Here is a 19,185-nt window from a genome sequence, read left to right as displayed (position 1 = left end):
TCAAGTTCATTGATTTTTTTCTGTGTACTGAAATCTGCTGTTGAGCCTCTCTAGTAAATTTTCATTTCAGTCGTTGGATTTCTATTTGGTTGTTTTCTTTAATTTCTATCTCTATATTGATTTTTTTTTTAATTTGATAAGACATTGTTTTCGTACTTTCCTTTAGTTCTGTAGACATGCTTTTCTTTAGTTCTTCGAACATATCTAAAATAGCTCATTAAAGTCTTTTCTACTAAGTCCAATATCTGGGCTTCCTCAGGAACAGTTTCTTTTGATGATTGTTTTTTCTCCATATATATGAATAATACTTTGTTTCTTTGCATGTCTTGCAATTTTTTGTTGTTGTCACAAACTGGAGATTTTAAATAATATAATATGACATCTCTGGAAATCAAATTCTTCTCCCAAACTCAGTGTTTATTGTCATTATTGTTGTTGTTCTTTTTGTTTGTTTAGTGACTTTACTGAATTTTATAAAATCTGTATTTTTTGATATGTGTGACCACAAAAGCCTCTACGTGGTCAGCCTACTGGTCAACTAATGATTAGAGAGCGATTGCCTCAAATGCCAGAACCAATAAGTATGCCAGTTTTTCCCAAGCATCTCTGTATACATGTTGCAACAGTCCTTCAATACTCAGCCAGCCATTGACAAATATACCTTAGCCTTAACTTCCTGCTTTCACAGAACCTGAAAGTCAGCCAGAGGAAAGCCTTTAGGGCCATCTGTGGTCTTTCCTATGCATGTGCACCGCCCTATGCACACTCATGGACTTCTAGATTCTCAGGAATATGTCAGAACTTTTTTTTTTCTTTAGAATTGACGTTCGATTATTTTATATTAGTTTCATGTGTATAGTATAGTGGTTAGACATTTATATAATTTACGAAGTGATCCCCCTGATTAGTATCCACCTGGCACTATAAATGGTTATTACAGTATTATTGACTATATTCCCTATGCTGTACTTTGCAAAGTCTCTATGGATGTCTCATTCCCTAGCTTTCCCTTGTGAGCACTTTGTTAGCTTATTGTTTGCCCCACCTGGTTTCTACTACTTTAGGAAGCCACAAAGTTAAAAGATTTCCTCTAAATGTTTTTGAAAACTGTTTTTTTGCTCTGAGTCAGGTAAAACAAAAACAAGTGGTGTCTTCAAGGGAATCACTAGACAGGTGTCAAATGAAAGCTCCATAAAGCTCACTGTTTTTACTGAAATTGAGCTATTTTCTTAAATAAATGCTCCCCAGATTGGTGTATTTTGATAATTTCTGTAATTCTGAAAAACTTCATTCTGACATTTTTTTTTCTAGTTTTCTCATTGCGTTTATAGAAGAGAAAACTCTGGGAGTCATTACTCCATCATTTCTGCTGTCTTTTAAATCTCTAATCTTAAATATACATATTTTTAATATTCTGTGTGATGAAAGAACATAGAAATACTTATGCTGCATGCTGAAGTATAGCAGTTGCCTCAAATAAAAGCATTTGTGGATTTGTTTGAGTTGCAAACTGAACTACCTACAACATAAACACCATTTTTACTTGACAGACTAAAAATGTTATTCAGACATGAGTATTCAACAGATGTTTTCTTGAAAATGAATGAAGTGAGCCTGTCATTTCCTAGAAAACAACTGGCAGAATTTGAAGCCAATGATAAAGTTCAGACTTTCAAGCAAAAGTAGGAATTGGGGAAAATTTGTATCTACCACCATAAATAAGTTTGACAGCTTCTCAGTAATTGTGTTTTTCTAATGAGATTTGTGATGATGTTAGTGAACATAATTTTTTAGTATTACATAATGAAATATGTCAGTATTTGGAAGATCTACATAATTGCAAGAACTAGTATTTTTCAAGTGACAAGTAAAAGATTCTTTCAAAGTTTAAGCTAAACCAATAGATTTTAAAATAAAAGAGTATAAAAAGTTTGCAGATATGAAAACCTTAAGAAACTACCACTTGTTGAGAAGAAGAGCATGAGATGGGGATGCTCTGGGGTCTGAGCCAGACCTCGAATCCACACTCATATACATGCCCACACCCACCAGGCACCTACAGACACATGGGTACCTGCCAGACCCCATATCTATGCAGGCATTCGCACCTACACACAAGCTCTCACACAAATGGACACTCCTGGACACAGATCCACGTGCATGCTCCCTCTGCTCCACCCTCCCCCCAAATAAAGGAAAAGAAAAAAAACTACCACTTGTCAAGTGGTATAGTATCTAAGAAGAATATTCATAATTATCTGAAAAGGTTACTAAAATAATCCTTTTTCCAAGTGCATATCTCTAAATGATCAAATTTTCTTCATATATTTCAACTAAAATAACATAATGTTGAATACAGAAGCAGATATGAGACTCTAACTATCTTTTATTAATCCAGACACTAAAGAGATGTACGAAGTATAACACAGTGACACTCTTCTCACTGATTTTTTTGTCTTGGAAAATATAATTATTTTCATTAAAAATAGTTTATATTAATACAAATAGTTTTAAATTTTATGTTTTAATTTCTACTATGGTAACTATCAAAGTTATAACTCAGAAATAAAAATTCTTTACATCCCTTAAAATATTTTATTAATAAATATTAATATTTAATTATTAAGAATAAAAGTACAAAAGGATCCTGAGTCTGAAGAGTCTGAGAACTGCTATGCTAGATTTTCTAAGATTAAAGCCCTAATCACAAACCAACTGGAAAATATAAAGGTGGCTATTGTTTAGTACTTAATTTAATTGCCATGTTTAATGCCAATATTTTTGTGACTCATGTCTAAAATATGCCCATTCACATAAGCATGATATCAGAATTATCTAATCTGCACAGAAATTTTCAGGCTAACTCTTTCTGCCTCTTGAATAGGCCATGCTTCTCTGTCTCATGGCCTTTGTGCAAAGTTGTTACCTCTGCCTGGAAAGCCCTCCCACCCCTTCTAACAATTTTTATCAATTCCTCATATCTCAGCTCAGATGTCACTACCTCAGGGAAGCCTTTCCTGATCCATCCCTCCCAAACCTCTTACATCCAGATTTGATTTAGACTCCCTAATTCCTCTCATAGGCCCATGCATTTTTGTTTCATAACACGTATCACAATTTATATTTATGTATTTTCAAGGTGATTTGATTAATGCCTTTCTCCCCCTCTATATTTAAGCTCCACGAGGACAAGTTTCCTTTTTGCTTACTATTTTATCCTCAATTTGTATCACAGTGTTTGGCAGTATATATATATATACACATACATATATACAGAATGAGTCAGTTATTTTTCAATATGAAAACCACATATTGAGGCAAGGAAGAGTACATTTTATTGATTGTCCCATCATTTTAAATAGTTTTTCAAATTATCGACCATGAGTTGTGAGCTATCTGTTGAAAACAGTTTCTATTGGATGGACCTTTAAGTAAAAAGATATCTTAGGAGTACAGTCATTCTGAAAAAAAATTATATTGTTTGATTTGCTCACACAGGTGCCATTTCACAGAACTTTCTCCCAGCTTATGCTTCTTAGTTTCCAAGCTTTTTAAAAACTAAAATACAAAAAGACTTACTAATGGTTATGCTGAGTTTTTCTCTAAAAATACTTCTTATTAAATGCAGGAGAGATTGGATTTATATTGTATTATTTCTTTTGGGACTAATGGTACATTTTCCAACTTCAGAAATTGTTTTTAAGACCGCAGAAGTATCAGATTAAACTAATGTGACTACTTCAAGACAGTAGTATTTTATTCTATTTTCCTTCCAAGAATGTAACTGTTAAAAATTACTAGTTATTTTTTTATTCCTCACTTTATAATTTATTAGCTGAAGAGATCATATTTCATTCTTCCACTTGAGTAACTTTTGTGTGTGTTTTCCTGCAGCAAAGACAAATAGTTTTTCATTTAAGGCTCCAGACTTTGGCCCTGTTTTAATTGGGAGACTTTGAGATTTGGATGAAGGCAGCATATTGTCCTTTCAGATAGCCAGGCAATATTTGCAAGATCTGTCTTGCAAACCCCTTTCAGATAAGTCTAGTATACTTTAACAGCAGTGCTTTCAGAATTTATAGCCTTACTTTAGAGCACTCAGTGTTGATCTTATTGCTGATCTCAAATGGTTTTGTTTTACACAGAAACAAATGGATATCAATGCTGCTATTCAAGCCTTGATTGAATCACATACTGCTCTACAGATGGAGGTAATGTTTTGGACTTTATTTACATTGGCACTCTCAATGTACAAATTAAACAGAATATTTTTGGAGGTCAAAATATGGCTTTATCTCAAATATTATATTTAAAACAGACTTTTAAAAATGAAGCCATTTTTAATGACAAAATAAGTGATTTCAGTAAATAGAAATATGTACAAAGGATTTTTAAGGAAAATATTTAAAACAAAAATGTAATATTGTTAAAATATTTTTTAATAAGGAATTGGAACTATAGAAGAAAATAGTTAAATAAAGTTGGCCATTTCTTAAAATGGGACCTATCATCACTATTTATATTTCTTATTTAGACTAATTATTCGATGTATAACTTTTTTAAAAAACATTATGCAGTAGTCATTGTAATTGTTAAGTTTTATATGAGCTTGAAAACTAGACTTTTGAGTATAAATTTAATCTCTTATTTAGGATCAAGATTAATAAAACATACACATATACCTATATTTAAATACACTCCCAACTCATTGCACACAATCGGAATACATTTTTTTTTTCTGCCTTGATCCATGTTGATCATTAGAGTTACTGGCTGGTGATGGCTACTCTATGCTTTTTTGCTAATATGATTCTTATGATGACTTGGCAGAGCTATCAGAATACTGAAGTGACTTTAATTGACTACAGTGCAGAGATATTCAAAACCCTGAACTACCTTAGCAATTTACTGCGCACCATCAAGAATCCTCTTGGCACAAGAGATAACCCAGCACGAACCTGCAAAGATTTGCTTAACTGTGAACACAAAATGTCAGATGGTAAGTTCTTGGTTTCCTCAAACTCTGATGTATGATTTAATTTCATTATTCCAGTGTTTTTGAGATTTGCAGTGTTTCATTCCAAATATTATTTATTTTGATAAAAAACTGGCAGAAGGCACTTTAATTTCAAGAACCAGATACTCTTAGAGGGAGACATGCTTCTGATGTCAAAGGATCCTATCTAAGGGCTTACAATACGAAGTTCTTCTAATTAACACCCAGCCTTATGGATGCCTTACTTTTCCCAGTCCACCCCTTACTATATCCCTTGCTTGCACTTTGTTCTTAGAAAGTATCACATGATGTTAAAAATTAAAACAGGCAGGGCAAACCTTTGGGTTGGCAGACAGGAGCACCTATCAGGACCACCAAAGTTGGCAACAGAAAGATAGATATCATAGAACCTCCTCCACCACACCTCCTAAAATTATAGTTTTTAAACAAAATGGAATTTAAAAGCCTCATTTCACAATTAGTGACTATGAAGGAAAAGTGGTTTGTTATTCTTGGAATTTTCTTATGCCCTCACTGGTATCCCAATATCCATTAACCAGAGGTACAAAAATGAATTTAGAGTATAACCATCATGGAAAAGTTAAAGCAAGTAGATCAGTCATCATTATCTGATGATAAGTAGGGGAAACCCTGTCTGCTACAATATGTCATTTAATTTTAATTTCTATTTGGTCTATGGTCAGCTGTACAATCAATATTAGTAGCTATCATTTTTTGTTAAAAACTCTAGTCCCAATACAATGACACATAAGCCTAATTTAAAAAAAAAAAATTGTTATGTCATTCTGTGGGGTAAATAGTAGTATCATTTTAATTTATATATACATATACACCACACATACACATTCTTGTCCAAAATCATGTTTTCATTCTGCGCAATTAAATATTAACTTTATTTAATAAAATGCTTAATTATATATATATAAATGTAAATAAAACTAAATATATAGTTTGCTTAGATCACTATAACAACTAAAATAATATTTACAGTTATAGTTGCCAATAGTAACTCTAAGTTTGATTCTTTCCCATATTTGAGAGCATAAAAGTGTAATTCTATAGAATTGAAAGCAATGAAAACATTATAAGATAATACAGATCGATGAAAGCTGATTCAAGGTCTGCCTTCCTGATAGGAGAAATAGCTAAGTGGTGTGGATTGCAAGATATCAGAAAAGTCTTATGCCCAAAAATTCTTTCATCACTACGAGACAGTAAGTGCTATTTAGAAACACAAAACAGCAAGGAAGAGGAATATGATAGAAAGTGGAGTGGAGGTGACATTTTAAATATAGTTAGATAAGGCATCTCTGAGAAACTGACATTTGAGCAAAATCAGGCGGTAGTATGTGCAAAAACTACAGGAAATCTAGGGAAAGAGCTTTCTGGGCAGAAAGAATAAAGGCAAAAGCTCTAGGCATATATATTTAGCATATTCTGTGATTAGCAAGAAGACCAGTGTAGCTGGAAGAGAGTGTATAAAGGGGAGACTGGTAGGAAATAAAGTCAAAAAGATATTAAGAAACTAGATTATATAGAATTTTGTTGACTACTCAAAAGATTCCAGCTTTTCCTCTGAATAAAATGAGAAGCTATTAAAAGATTTTGAGCAAAGAAATAACATGATTTTACTTAGATTTTTAGAATATTGCTCTGGCTGATGTATTGCAAGTATAATAAAGACAAGAGTAGAAGAAGCCAATGAGAATGCTATTGAAATAATTCAGGTAAAAGATGATGATAGGTTGGACTAGAATTGGTAGCAGGGAAAGGCATTAGAAATGGTCACATCTTTGGTTGTGCTTTAAAGTAAAGCCAGCAGTTATTGTTGATAATTTGGATGTGGGTTGTTAACCTAAAAATAAAAGGCCAAAATGAAAGACAACGTGTATTTTTTGAGATCCAAAAGAATAGCTATTCAGGAAGCGCTGATTCAGGCTGAAACCCAAATAGTGTTCCAATTAGGGGGCAAAGACAACGGATTTTTATGAGAAAAGGAAGAGATATGATTACATGAATAAAAGGAAAGAATTTCTATTGGTGTTAATAAGTCAACAAAGGAATTTCTACAGATGCAAATAAGCTAAGTTATTTTTTAGCTATATGTGGTGGTGCTAATTCTAAAGAATGTCTTTAATTTTCAGGTCAGTAATGAGAATGTCTGTTTTCTTGTTAGCTTTGTAAAGAGTTGTTTGGAATACAACAGTTGGTTTGGCCCAGTTCAAAAGTTATTTTGCCCAATTTAAACATTCCAAAGGTTTGAGGAGTAAGACAGGTAAGGCAATTCTTCTGGGATGGCAGCTCTGACTCCATTTTGAAGTGGCCTCATTTATATTATTTTTCACAGGGTTATGAGAGAAATAGAGAAATAGAATATAGAGGATGACTCTAAGGTTTTTGACTAGAGACTAGAAGGATAGGGTTGCTGTTAATAGAAATGGAGAAGCCAGTTTGGAGAAAGATCAGGAGTTCTGTTTTGGATATATTTCGTTCGAGATACTGTTAGGCATTCAAGTAAGGATTCAAGTAGGTAGTTGGCTATTCAGGAGAGAGGTCAAGAGAGAGATGGCTAAAGTTAAAAAAATTTTCACTGGGGTAGAGGAAAAAATTACTAGTAATTTGCATGTAAATAGTATCTAATACCCTGATACTGCTTAAGACTACCTAAAGAGTAGGTAAAGAAAGGAAATTGAAGAGGTCTAAATACTGTGCCTTGGGGCTCTCCAGTGTTTAGAAATCAAGGAGATGAGGGGGAACTAGCAGAGAAAACTTAAGAAGCTATACCTGAGATAGGAGGAAAACTAGATGAATGTGGAGTGATGAAAATTTTTGCCTGAGGAGGAAGGAATCAACTGAGTCAACGTCAAGAAAGGCAAAGACTGAAAAAGGATTCTGGATTTAACAATGTGAAGATCTCTGATCGTCTCACAAGAGAAGTTTAGAGGAATGGTAGTGGTTAAAACCTTATTAGATTTTAAAAGAAAATGGTGGAGCCAGGGAGTTTCCACACCCAGTAATGAAGCAGATAATTCAAATTGCCTGGCTAAATTTAAAAATAAAATTAAGTTAAAGGATTAAATAGCTAATAAAATAGTGAGGAACTTTGAAGCCAAGATTTTGAAGAAAAGAGAGAGATAAACACAATACTTAGAGCTATTTTTGCCCCGAGTGTATTCAGAAACTGAGTAGTGCTTTTGGTGGCCTCATAAGGTCGTGGTCAAAAGTGGAAATATGTGGCCGACCAAAGATACTTAAGTTTTCAAAGGACTCCACTCTAGGAAGAAAACAGACATTCATGCAAATTGTGCATAGCTTTACATCGTTGAAATGGTTCAGAAAAATCTGAAAGTTTCAACTTGGACTAAGATAGTTCCAGATTGCTCATACTGCCATGATACCATCATCCCAGTGCTCAAATTATTTCCACAAATAATTTCTCAGATATAGTTCCCAGCACACAATCAATGATAACCAGGCATACAGGTTGACAAATCATATAAACGAGAACTGGCAGAAACAGCAGACAACAGAAGCACACTCAAAAGAAAAAATAAGAGAGGAAGGATTTGAAACTGAAGGTAAAATAGATAAGAGAAGTCTTATATAACAACACAGTATACTCAAAATAATAAGAAAGAAGGCAGAATATATGTGTGCAAGTACAGATAGGTGGGTAAATGTAATTGTGAAAGCTTATGTAAGTTTTCTTCAAATTGCTTCAGCTATCTCAGTGAAATTGAAGATTATCAATTAAAAATAAGGAGAAAGTACAATAAATTTGAGGAGAAAAGAAAAGGTTTTAAATAGTTAATTAAATAGGAGTGACAGAGGAAATGAACTAGAGAAGGATAGATAGTATTGTTGTCTGGCAGGCTTACAAACATTTGCATTTAAAGTAAGCCAGTCAGCATAGTGGTATTTTTCTGCAGCCACATTTACCCATCTTAGCTGCCTAGGCACAGATCAGCACAAAACTGAATGCTCTGAAGGTGGCAAAGAAGGATAAGAAAGACACCTTCCTGACTCCAAATACAATAGTAAACAGGCTGTGGCAGAACTTGAAAGGGCGGCAAGGCAAGCAGTGTCCTCAACGGAGAGCCAGTTTTGTGTTAGAACCTTTAGGCCTACAAAGGTATATTAGGGTACCAGGCTTTATTTATAACTCAGCATATCCTGAAAAAATTACAAAGACCCTACACTTTTTTTACAACATAATGCCTGAATTCAAAGCATTCCACCCCATATAACAATGAGAGTTTGCTTGATGGACAACTTTTTATAAAGAATTTACTGGCTCACATAGTAGTAGGAAACTATTTCTTGGAAGAAACGAGGTTGTAAGCAAAGGTATGTTTACTCCATTACATAAGACAAGAAGCCTGCGTCAGATCCTTCTGCATCAGAAAAATTCAGCTCTAATTTCTACAAATTTGACAAAATGTTCAAAATTCTGAGGAAACGGGGTGAAAAAGGAACTAGGGGGTAGGATCATTTTCACCCCTTTCTTCTATATTTCAATAGATCAGTGATTCTCCAGATGTGGTCCCTGGACCAGAATTAGATTTCGTTGAAATGCAGATTCTCACGCCCCACTCCATACTTAATGAATCAGCCGCTCTGGGGTGGGGGTCCAGCTATCTGTGTTTTCACAGGTGGTTCTAATGCCACTGAAGTTTGAAAACTACTGCGATAGAGGACAGTCCCTTCCTCCTGGAGCTACCAATTCAGCAAATATTCATTTTGAAGAATTAGTAGAATAGTAGATGGGAAAATTCTGAAGTCTAAAATAATGATTAAAGGAAGCCCAGGATGAGCTAGAGGAATCTTTGCTACTGAGTAAGGGTGGAACAGACAAGAATTTCTACCTATTGTAGAACATGGCATTTGACAAACTCTGATCACCTTGCCTTTGTAACAGAAAAAAACACGGCTACCTCATTCAGAAATTTCTGTCCTTTGCAGTTGGAATAAGGTGCAGTTTCAATACTCTGAGTCCATTACTCAGGAATTAAGATGCTAGCTTAATACGTTTTCGGCCTTAGTATTTCTTGTAGACTAACTTTAGGGCCCATTCGATTTTCCTAGGCCTCAGTGGAGGCAAAGGTTGGCAGTCTTACACTGCCTATAGGGACTTCAGTTTTTCCCACTTACAAATCTGATGAAGAAAGCACCAAAGTGATAACCATTTAACTGTATAGTTATCTTTATGAAAACAAAAACTATTGTTACTGTATTATTTTTATTTTAATTATCATAGATACATTTTATCACAGGGAGATTGAAGAAGTTGCTTTTATTTTTTAAGTATATATATTCAACAGAAATATACACATATACCACATTAAGTGTAACTTTTCTATTAACCATGTTACTTTATACAATTTGCTTTAAACTGCTGTGCTCATCTTATCTGTAGAATGAAGTAATAAATTCAGCCATTCTTTCATTTTTTATTAAAATTATGAAATGCCCTTAAATTGATAGGTATGTGAAAAATACAATATTTTCAGTATTAATTTTATATAATTCTTGCAGCTTCCATTTATTCACAAAATATAAATATATTTATAATCTAAGTTTTTTTACAGGTAAAACAAAATATATATTTAAAGTATCATGATAATGTGTAAGAATGGTTCAAATATATTTTAGTATGACATTTAAATATCTTTATGTTTTACAATAAATTAATAGGGAAGTACTGGATTGATCCAAATCTCGGATGCCCTTCAGATGCCATTGAGGTTTTTTGCAATTTTAGTGCTGGTGGTCAGACATGTGTATCTCCTGTTTCTGTGACAAAGGTATGCACTGAACTTTAGAATGCATGTCAGTATTTGCCCAGTATCAGTAAACAATGACTTTTAAAATTCTGTCACTTTAAGTATGATTTTATGAATAGAAGCAAGGTACCATTCTCTACCATAGGTAAGAAAGAAATTTTTTGTTTTTAAAAAATGATCCTAGTAAATCTCGACATTTTGATTGTGCATTTTTATGACTGGCTTACCTTGGCTCACTCTATTGATTATGCTTTTTAAGTTTCTTTTAAAAATGTGGGGCATATGTTTTTATGCACACACATACATTAGAAAATCCCCAAACAGCTGCAGAGTTTGTAATCAGTAATCAGTTTCCTAAAGTTTTACTGAAAATTACAACATCATTAAAAAAAAGAATTTTGCCACAAAACTTGCCTTTTTTGGTGACAGCAAAAATAACCTGCCTTAAACATCCATTGACTATAATTTAAAACTCTTTTCAAGTATAATTCTATAAACCAAATTTTTTAAATGATTGGAAGTTCGTTTGGTATAACACTGGGTATTACAACAAGCATTTATAAAATCTAAAGCTTAGTTCTACTTATGACATATTTAAAAAAGCAAAACTGCATTTCTTTATTTTTCTGGTTTAAACCAGTTTGGTATTATCAAGAACTTATTTCTCATTGACAAAGAACTGATATACAAGCCTATTGTGTGTTTTGTCCCTTATATAAGGCAGCAGTTAAAATGTGCCATCCATTAGTCCGACTTCTTATCGTTAGCCTGCTCTCTCCTCCTAAAATATCTCCCTTTATTCATTCCCTTCATCTCAATAGTCATTCACCATTATTGCCCGCAAAGCAGAGGAAGTAAGGATTCTTCTATTTTTAGGAAATCTGTTTACCACTATTGAAAAGAAGCATGATAGTCATACTTCCCAAATATCCACATGATCATCTTCACTCTCTTAGATTTGGCCCAGAATTTTTATTTGGATTAGCATAGAAGAAAGGCGAGGCGAGGGGTGAGGCGAGGGAGGGATGGGAGGGTGGAAGGGAAGTAGGAGCAGTAAAAGAGATGCACTTTAATTCTTTCCTTTACTGAATTAGTTCTCCCATCTCTCCTATCAATAAACTCAACCTGAGAAAGACTGAGCAGATAGTGGAAGAAGAGTAGACTTGGAATCAGGAACCTGGGTTCTAGTTTGTATTCCTCTAATTACCTGAGAAATGATACTGTAAGCCACCAGAGAGCCTAGTCTGTGCCAGATATTATGCTAGATGAATGACACTTGGCACCTCAAATCCTCAAAACGATCCTGTCATGGTAATGGTACCCAACTTGACCAGCAAGGAGACTAAAGCTCAGAAAAGTTAAATATGTTATGTTTGTGATTCTCATCTATTAAATTAAGGCACTTAAATTACTTAAACTCTAATGTTCCCTATGACAGTCCTTTGTGTTTTCATCCTATGCTCTTCCTTTGCCCTTTCTCTCTTTTCCTGGGCTTTTCCTTTTTATATTGTTGTCATTTTATTTTATTTTCTTCTCTGTTACTTCATAACCGATATTTTTCTAATTTTGTTTGGAAATTAATATAAATTCCTCAGTAGAAACCATTTATATTTGTTATGACCACATCCCTGAGTGAATAATGCTAAAATAATAATAGTAATAATAATAATATGTCTAAAACTAAAGAAAAATATTCTTTGCCTAAGCCTTGAAAATCTACAATCAGACCTTCTTCTTGCAATTTTGCCCTATATTTTTCACCTTATTAGTTAATGCTTATTTGTGCATTCATTCATTCAATAAACATTTATTGATGACTCATTATATGACTGTAACTGCATTAGAGTTGGCAGCACAAAGAATAAAATTCTGTCCTTGTCTTTAAAGGCTCTCATAGTTAAAGTTACTCACCCCAGCTATTATTACAACTTGTAACTTATGTTTGAAAACAAAAAAATACCTTCAAATGGAAGTATAAAGGCAATTTCTTACTTTTATGAAAAAATTATTAAAGCATTAATCAACAACAAATTACTAATGCATTTTAGATAACATTATAAAAATTACTTTTGTTTTTTTTGTCTTATCTGATAGCCTAGTGGTACACTGAAGCCAGTTCAGACTGGCTCAGGAGAGCCTATAGTTAACATCTCCCAACTTCATGTTTAATGGCACCACCTTTATAGCCTGAAATCAGCTATGGTGAGAATATTTATACCATGAAAACCAAAAAATCTGTAAATCAGAGATTCACACACACACACACACACACACACACACCACCTCTGAAAGAGCCAGTGGTTAAGCATTTGCTAGCACACTAATGACTGGCATTTAAATGCCAAGAAAAGTAGCTTTCTCAAGGCTGCCTTTCAAGGACTTTCCTCAAATTTTCCAAACTACAAGTTCATCAATTGCCACATCTTATAACCTGCATATTGTTTCCATGACATTAGTTGGAGTTTGGAGTTGGAAAAGTCCAGATGAATTTCCTTCATTTACTGAGCTCAGAAGCCACCCAAATCATCACCATTCACTGTCTAAACACTCCAGTGTGGACAAGTGCTCAGACAAGTGGCTCCGGATTGCCTATTGGTTTCAAGGGATGGAATGGCCACATTTTTGAAGAAAACACTCTACTTGAACCTAAAGTACTTTCAGATGACTGCAAGGTAAGGGAATGGCACTTTTAGAATTTTTCAATTTAACTAACTTAAAATTTATAAAATTATCAAATTAAAATGTGAGTAAGCCTTTAATTGTAAACTGCAACTATATAAGGGTAGTAAGTTTTAATGTGCTGATTTGTAATAACTATACATTTTTTAGAATCAATCATTTGCTTAAATCCTATCTTGTCAACTTTTGTCACACCCATTGGTCATCCATGATTTTTACATGCAAAACAGGTATTAATACTTTAATTTTTATTTTCTATCTGAAATAATTATATCACACCTGGATGGAGAGATAGATGATTGATAGATAGATAGATAAATAGATAGATAAATAGATAGATAGATAGATACATACATACATACATACATACATAGATACATAGATAGATACATAGATACATAGATAGATACATAGAGCAAACATATAGATAAATAGGTTTCTATATTTTTCACCACTGTGATTCTGCATCTCATTATTTCATGGAAGATAGATTATAGAGGCAAGTCAGTTTTATTTCATCGTGTCAGTCCCTACACCTGATGTCAAATATGGTTACAATTGCAGATTGACTGGCCCTACCAATCAATATTTGAATCATAGACCATTTTTCCTATTAAAATTAAATTATAAAAGTTAGGAACAACTTATAATTTTAAAACATTGTGTTATAGAGCAAGTATTGACAATCTATGGTTCACAGACCAAATCCAGCCCACCACTTGTTTCTGTAAATAAATGTTATTAGAACAGAGCCGCATTCATTTGTTTACTTATTATGTATGGCTGTTATCACACTACAATGACAGAGTTGAGTAAATGCAACAGACTGTATGCTCCACAAAACCTATGTTTACTATCTAGCCCTTTACAGAAGCATTTTCCAACCCCTGTTATAGAGAATAGAGTTGCCCTCTTTACATACATATTATTAATGACTTCGAGTGGCTTGATTTCCTGTTCTTGTGTAGTATGAAGCCCATGATTTAATATCTGTTATCATTTCCAGGGAAATGTTTTTATAACATTTCGTTTCCGGCAAACAGTGCTTGGGTATTTGAAAAATCTTAGGCAAACTGTCAGAAGTAGGTGGCTCATTCTCTGTAAGCAAAGATCAATATTACCAACAAATTCATTTAACTTTTACAATTTTGTCCAAAAACTTTCAGTGACACTACTGTCTCGAAGACACAATCCAAACCTATCAGCTCTCTATTCAGCACTTAGGATCCAACCTACCAAACTAATCTATTCTTCATCATCATCACTATCATCACCATCTCAACAATTCCTACTGTTAGTTATTATATGGCAGATACCATGTATTGCATACATTATTTTATTTAATTATAACAGCTTTGTGAAAAAATTATTAGTCTCATTTTATAGGTAAGAAAATGAAGGCAGAGAGATGTTAAGTAACTTGCTTGCATAACTAGCTAGTGTATGCAACTCCAAAGCTTATGCCACATTCTACTGCTAGGGACTTTTAATTGAAATCTCATTTAATCTTTACAACCCTGTGAGGTAGTTTTTTATTATTCCCATATTACATGTGAGGAGAATGATAGTACCTGAATTTCTATAAAAATCTCTTCCAGGACAAAATCTGTACACTTAAACCCCATGTTACACTTATTTTCACAACCACCTTCTACTTTTCCAATTCTTTTTTGTTGTTTTGTTTTGTTTTGTTTTGTTTTGTTTTGTTTTGTTTTGTTTTGTTTTGTTTTGTTTTACTCATGTCATTTCTTTTCTCTGAAATGCCCTTCTCTTGCTCTCTAACCAAGTGGAAATTTTAGGCATACTTTAAGGCCCATCTTAAATTCTGAATTCTCAATTCAGAAAACTTTCCCTGACTACTCCAGTTGGAAATGAGGAATTTAGCACTCACTGTCTACATTATTTATATTATACTTACCATATGTGGTCTTCTATTATAGCTATTTGTTTATGTTTTTTCTCTTACCCATTAGATTTATAAGCTGCTGGAATTCGGAAGCCAGAACTAATTTATTCATCTTTATATTTCCCAAGCACTGTAAGAAAATAGAGGATTACATCTTACTTGTGCCAAATATACTTAGTGTTTAATAAATATTTCTTGACAGATTTAATAAGTTAAATGTAACAGTGTCTTACACAAAGAACTCTAGTTCTAGTTATACCACCAGGCTTATGACTTTAGTAATTTATCTTCAGTAAGTTTCAGTTGCCAAAACTTAAAATGGAATTTATAGCTTAAATAATCTCTAAAATTTCTTCAAATTTCAAAATTTATGCCATGATAATCCTGTGAACGAGTAAGTGAATAAACTTCTGAAAGCTTCACAAAACTAGTCAATTATGTTTCTCTATTTTGTCTTATTGAATCTTAATCATTGGTAAATTAATGATAGTTTTTATTCCATAATAGAATTTATCAGAAACAAAAGAGCATACAGTAATAAGAGAAACAGAAAGGCCTAGAAAGAAGAAAGGAAAGAAAGAAACTATATAAATAGTAACCATAAAATGGAAAAAAAGGAACCCAAAAGATAATTTAACAGAATTATAATTTACTTCTGACTGAAGCAATTCTGGTTTAAAGTACAGAGAGGTTGAGATAACTCATTTCCTTTCATCCAAAGAAAATGCCCATCCTGAAGAATCATTCCCAAATAAAGGAACACAGAACAAGTGGGTATTAATCATATTAGAAATAGTGCAGCTTTTTATTTTATATCTGGTCCAGTGATTCACAGACAATAGCAGCAGAAAGCTAGCCTTAGCCTCTGAAACTGAAAAATCAGATCACACAGTACAGTTTAGAGAAAACGGTAAGTACATGTTTTTAATTACTCACAGTAATTGTTACCATTTATTGAGCACTGTGCCAGGCATTGTTCTACACACTTTCCGTTCATTATGTCTAATCCTCAAAATAAGCCCACGTTGTCTATAAAAAGCATTGCCTGCTGAGAATGACTGTTAATGAAACAATTACTTATTAAAGCATTTTGTTCTTATTTTACAGATTCAAGATGGCAGCTGGCATAAGGCAAAATTCCTTTTTCATACCCAGGACCCTAATCAACTTCCACTAATTGAAATACAAAAAGTTCTTCATCTCAGAACTGAACAAAAGTACTACATTGAAAGCAGTTCTGTATGCTTTCTCTAAAATCTCTGAATTAGTTCCGAATTCAAGCTGTTGACCAGGTAATTGCTGCAGAGGGAAAAATACAGACAGAAAGATACCATCATTATGAAATGCATGGAATAAAGCATTGGCTATATTTTAAAGAATCTCAGGAAGAAAAAAGACTTCCTCCTAAGAAGGAGAAAAGGCATTCTTTAAAGGACTATAATTGATAAAGTATTTAATTCTTTTAAAAAATATATTGACCTGAATTTCCTTAGAGAATCCTTAGAACCAAAAATTTATAAACATGGAATTCTTCAGGGTATCCTATATTTTTTGACTGTCTGAGAACAAAGTACCCATTAGACAGCTGGAGATGCAGAGCACTATGGAGCAATACAGGCTAATGTTCCCAAATGTGCAATGCTTCTGTCTAAAAATGATAAGCCACAGTGTAATATGTCTTATTTTCCCAAATACTAAGCTGTATTCAGGTCCCCAATGGGCATATACATCTTAGCTGGTGGTACACTACCTCTTATGTGTTGCCTTTTTGTGTTGCTTGGTGCTTTTTCTAAAAAAGGTGCTTGTGGCTTTTGTAGACAATTTTATTTCTTTTTTTGTCTTTGTCATTCTTTAAGAGTATATGTACTGGTTACATCAAGGTATGTTTTGGTTGTTAGTACTTATTTTAATTTCTTTGGTCACATACTTAAAACAAGTAAAACATTATTTATGTGAAATCCTTGATCTATTTTAAAATTCTCTTTGTGGATATGGAATCAAAGCCGATACATTGTGACCTGTGCTTATGAACAAGAGAATTGGGAGGTTTCTTTTGTTTTTGTTTTATTTTTTAAATTGTTGTAAAAATTGTTATAGGCCAGCTACATCCAGTAGTAGGTTTGGGTTAGAGTTGAGAGTTGTGATATACTATTTTTTAAAATCCATGATCATCTGGAATGATACTTTGTGTATATATATTTTGTAAAGTTTTGATTCAGCAAATCTTTTGAAATTGCTGCTGTTTTAAATTATAATAACTTTATATTTGTGCTTCATAGTAATTACATGTTTTGTAGTATTCATTGATTTTCTTTCACTGTTCTTAAATATAATTTGTTGGGACCTAATTTACCAGTCATCAAAGCAACATCCAGGGGAAAAAAAAAACAACAGTCTTTTGCCCTTTAAAATAGATTCAGCCAATTCAGACTTTCCTTGTTTTCAGAGAATGTTCTGTATTAAAAGAAAAATGTTATACCTTTGGTATATAGAAAAGCTTGTACATCCATTATAAACATACCTTTAGCCATAGCAAACCACAATTATCTATAATAAAAATGTGCTTTAAATCTGTTTTGGTTGTATTTGTTTTTTTCTTTATTGCTATATTCTTTTATTATGTATGATAGCCTCTCTGGGATAGCCCTTCTCTATTATGTATACATTATTAGAAAGTATCTGTTCCATACCTATTAAAGGACCATAGAGCCTATTTCTTATTTGCACATAATGGTGTCATAGTGCAGAAATAAACCGTCCCATATGTGGTCAATTGATTTTCAACAAGGATGCCAAGACCATTCAATGGGAAAGGACAGTTTTTTCAACAAATGCTGCTGGGAAAACTGGATATCCACATGCAAAAGAATGAAGTTGGACCCTTACTTTACATCAGGGGTCCTCAACCCCCAGGCCATGGACCAGTACTAGTCTGTGGCCTGTTAGGAACCAGGCCACACAGCAGGAGGTGAGCCGTGGGAGAGCCAGCAAAGCTTCATCTGTATTTTCAACTGCTCCCCAGTGCTAGATCTCCACCCCAGCTCCACCTCAGGTCATCAAGTATTAGATTCCCATAGGAGCACCAGTCCCTGGTGCCAAAAATGTTGGGGACCGCTACTTTATGTCATATACAAAAATCAACTCAAAATGGATTAAAGTCCTAAATGTAAGAGCTAAAACTATAAAACTTTTAGAAAAAACATAGGGGAAAGCCTTCAAGACATTGGATTTGGCAATGACTTCTCAGAGATGACACCAAAAGTACAATCAACAAAGTAAACAATGAATTGAACTACATCAAAATTAAAAGCTTCCGTACGTCAAAAGACACTATCAAGAGAGTGAAAAGATATCCCACAGAATGGGGATAAAAGACTGCAAATCATGTATCTGATAAGGGATTACTATCCAGAATATAAGAACTCACACAACTCAAACAAACAAACCAAAAAAAAGACAACCCAACTGAAAAATAGGCAAAGGATTTAATAGACCTTCCTCCAAAGAAGAAATACAAATTGCCAATAAATGGAAGGATGCTCAATGTCACTAGTCATTAGGAAAATGCAAATCAACACCATAGTTAGATACCACTTCACACCCATTATGGTGGCTGATATCCTAAAAAAAGAAAGAAAAATAACAAATGTTGGTGAGGATGCATAGAAATTGGAACCCTGTACATTGCTGGTGGGAATATAAAATGGTGCAGCTATAGTAAAAAAATAGTTTAGAGTTCCTCGAAAGTTAAACACAGAATTACCATATGATCTAGAAATTCTACTTCATGTATATATACC

At 33.5% G+C, this 19,185-nt stretch overlaps 1 protein-coding gene and 1 long non-coding RNA gene across 2 annotated transcripts in view; one reads left to right on the top strand and one right to left on the bottom strand.

Annotated features, from left to right (window-relative positions):
• Positions 1–17,959, top strand: part of COL24A1 (collagen type XXIV alpha 1 chain) — a 288,275-nt gene extending 270,316 nt beyond the window's left edge. Inside the window, exons 57-61 of the mRNA XM_039838730.1 lie at positions 4,146–4,211; positions 4,831–4,999; positions 10,712–10,821; positions 13,257–13,472; positions 16,493–17,959. Coding sequence (XP_039694664.1) covers positions 4,146–4,211; positions 4,831–4,999; positions 10,712–10,821; positions 13,257–13,472; positions 16,493–16,639 — 708 coding nt within the window. The 3' untranslated portion in view covers positions 16,640–17,959. The remainder of the gene's footprint in view (positions 1–4,145; positions 4,212–4,830; positions 5,000–10,711; positions 10,822–13,256; positions 13,473–16,492) is intronic.
• The window catches only part of LOC120583297 (uncharacterized), a 52,252-nt gene that overhangs the window by 18,305 nt on the left and 14,762 nt on the right, over positions 1–19,185 (bottom strand). The gene's annotated exons all lie outside the window — the stretch shown is intronic.

Source organism: Pteropus medius, unplaced genomic scaffold (assembly GCF_902729225.1).
Source record: "Pteropus medius unplaced genomic scaffold, Ma_sr-lr_union100, whole genome shotgun sequence".
Lineage (NCBI taxonomy): Eukaryota > Metazoa > Chordata > Mammalia > Chiroptera > Pteropodidae > Pteropus > Pteropus medius.
Note: the sequence above shows the minus strand (reverse complement) of the source record. Positions and strands in the feature narration are given on the sequence as shown.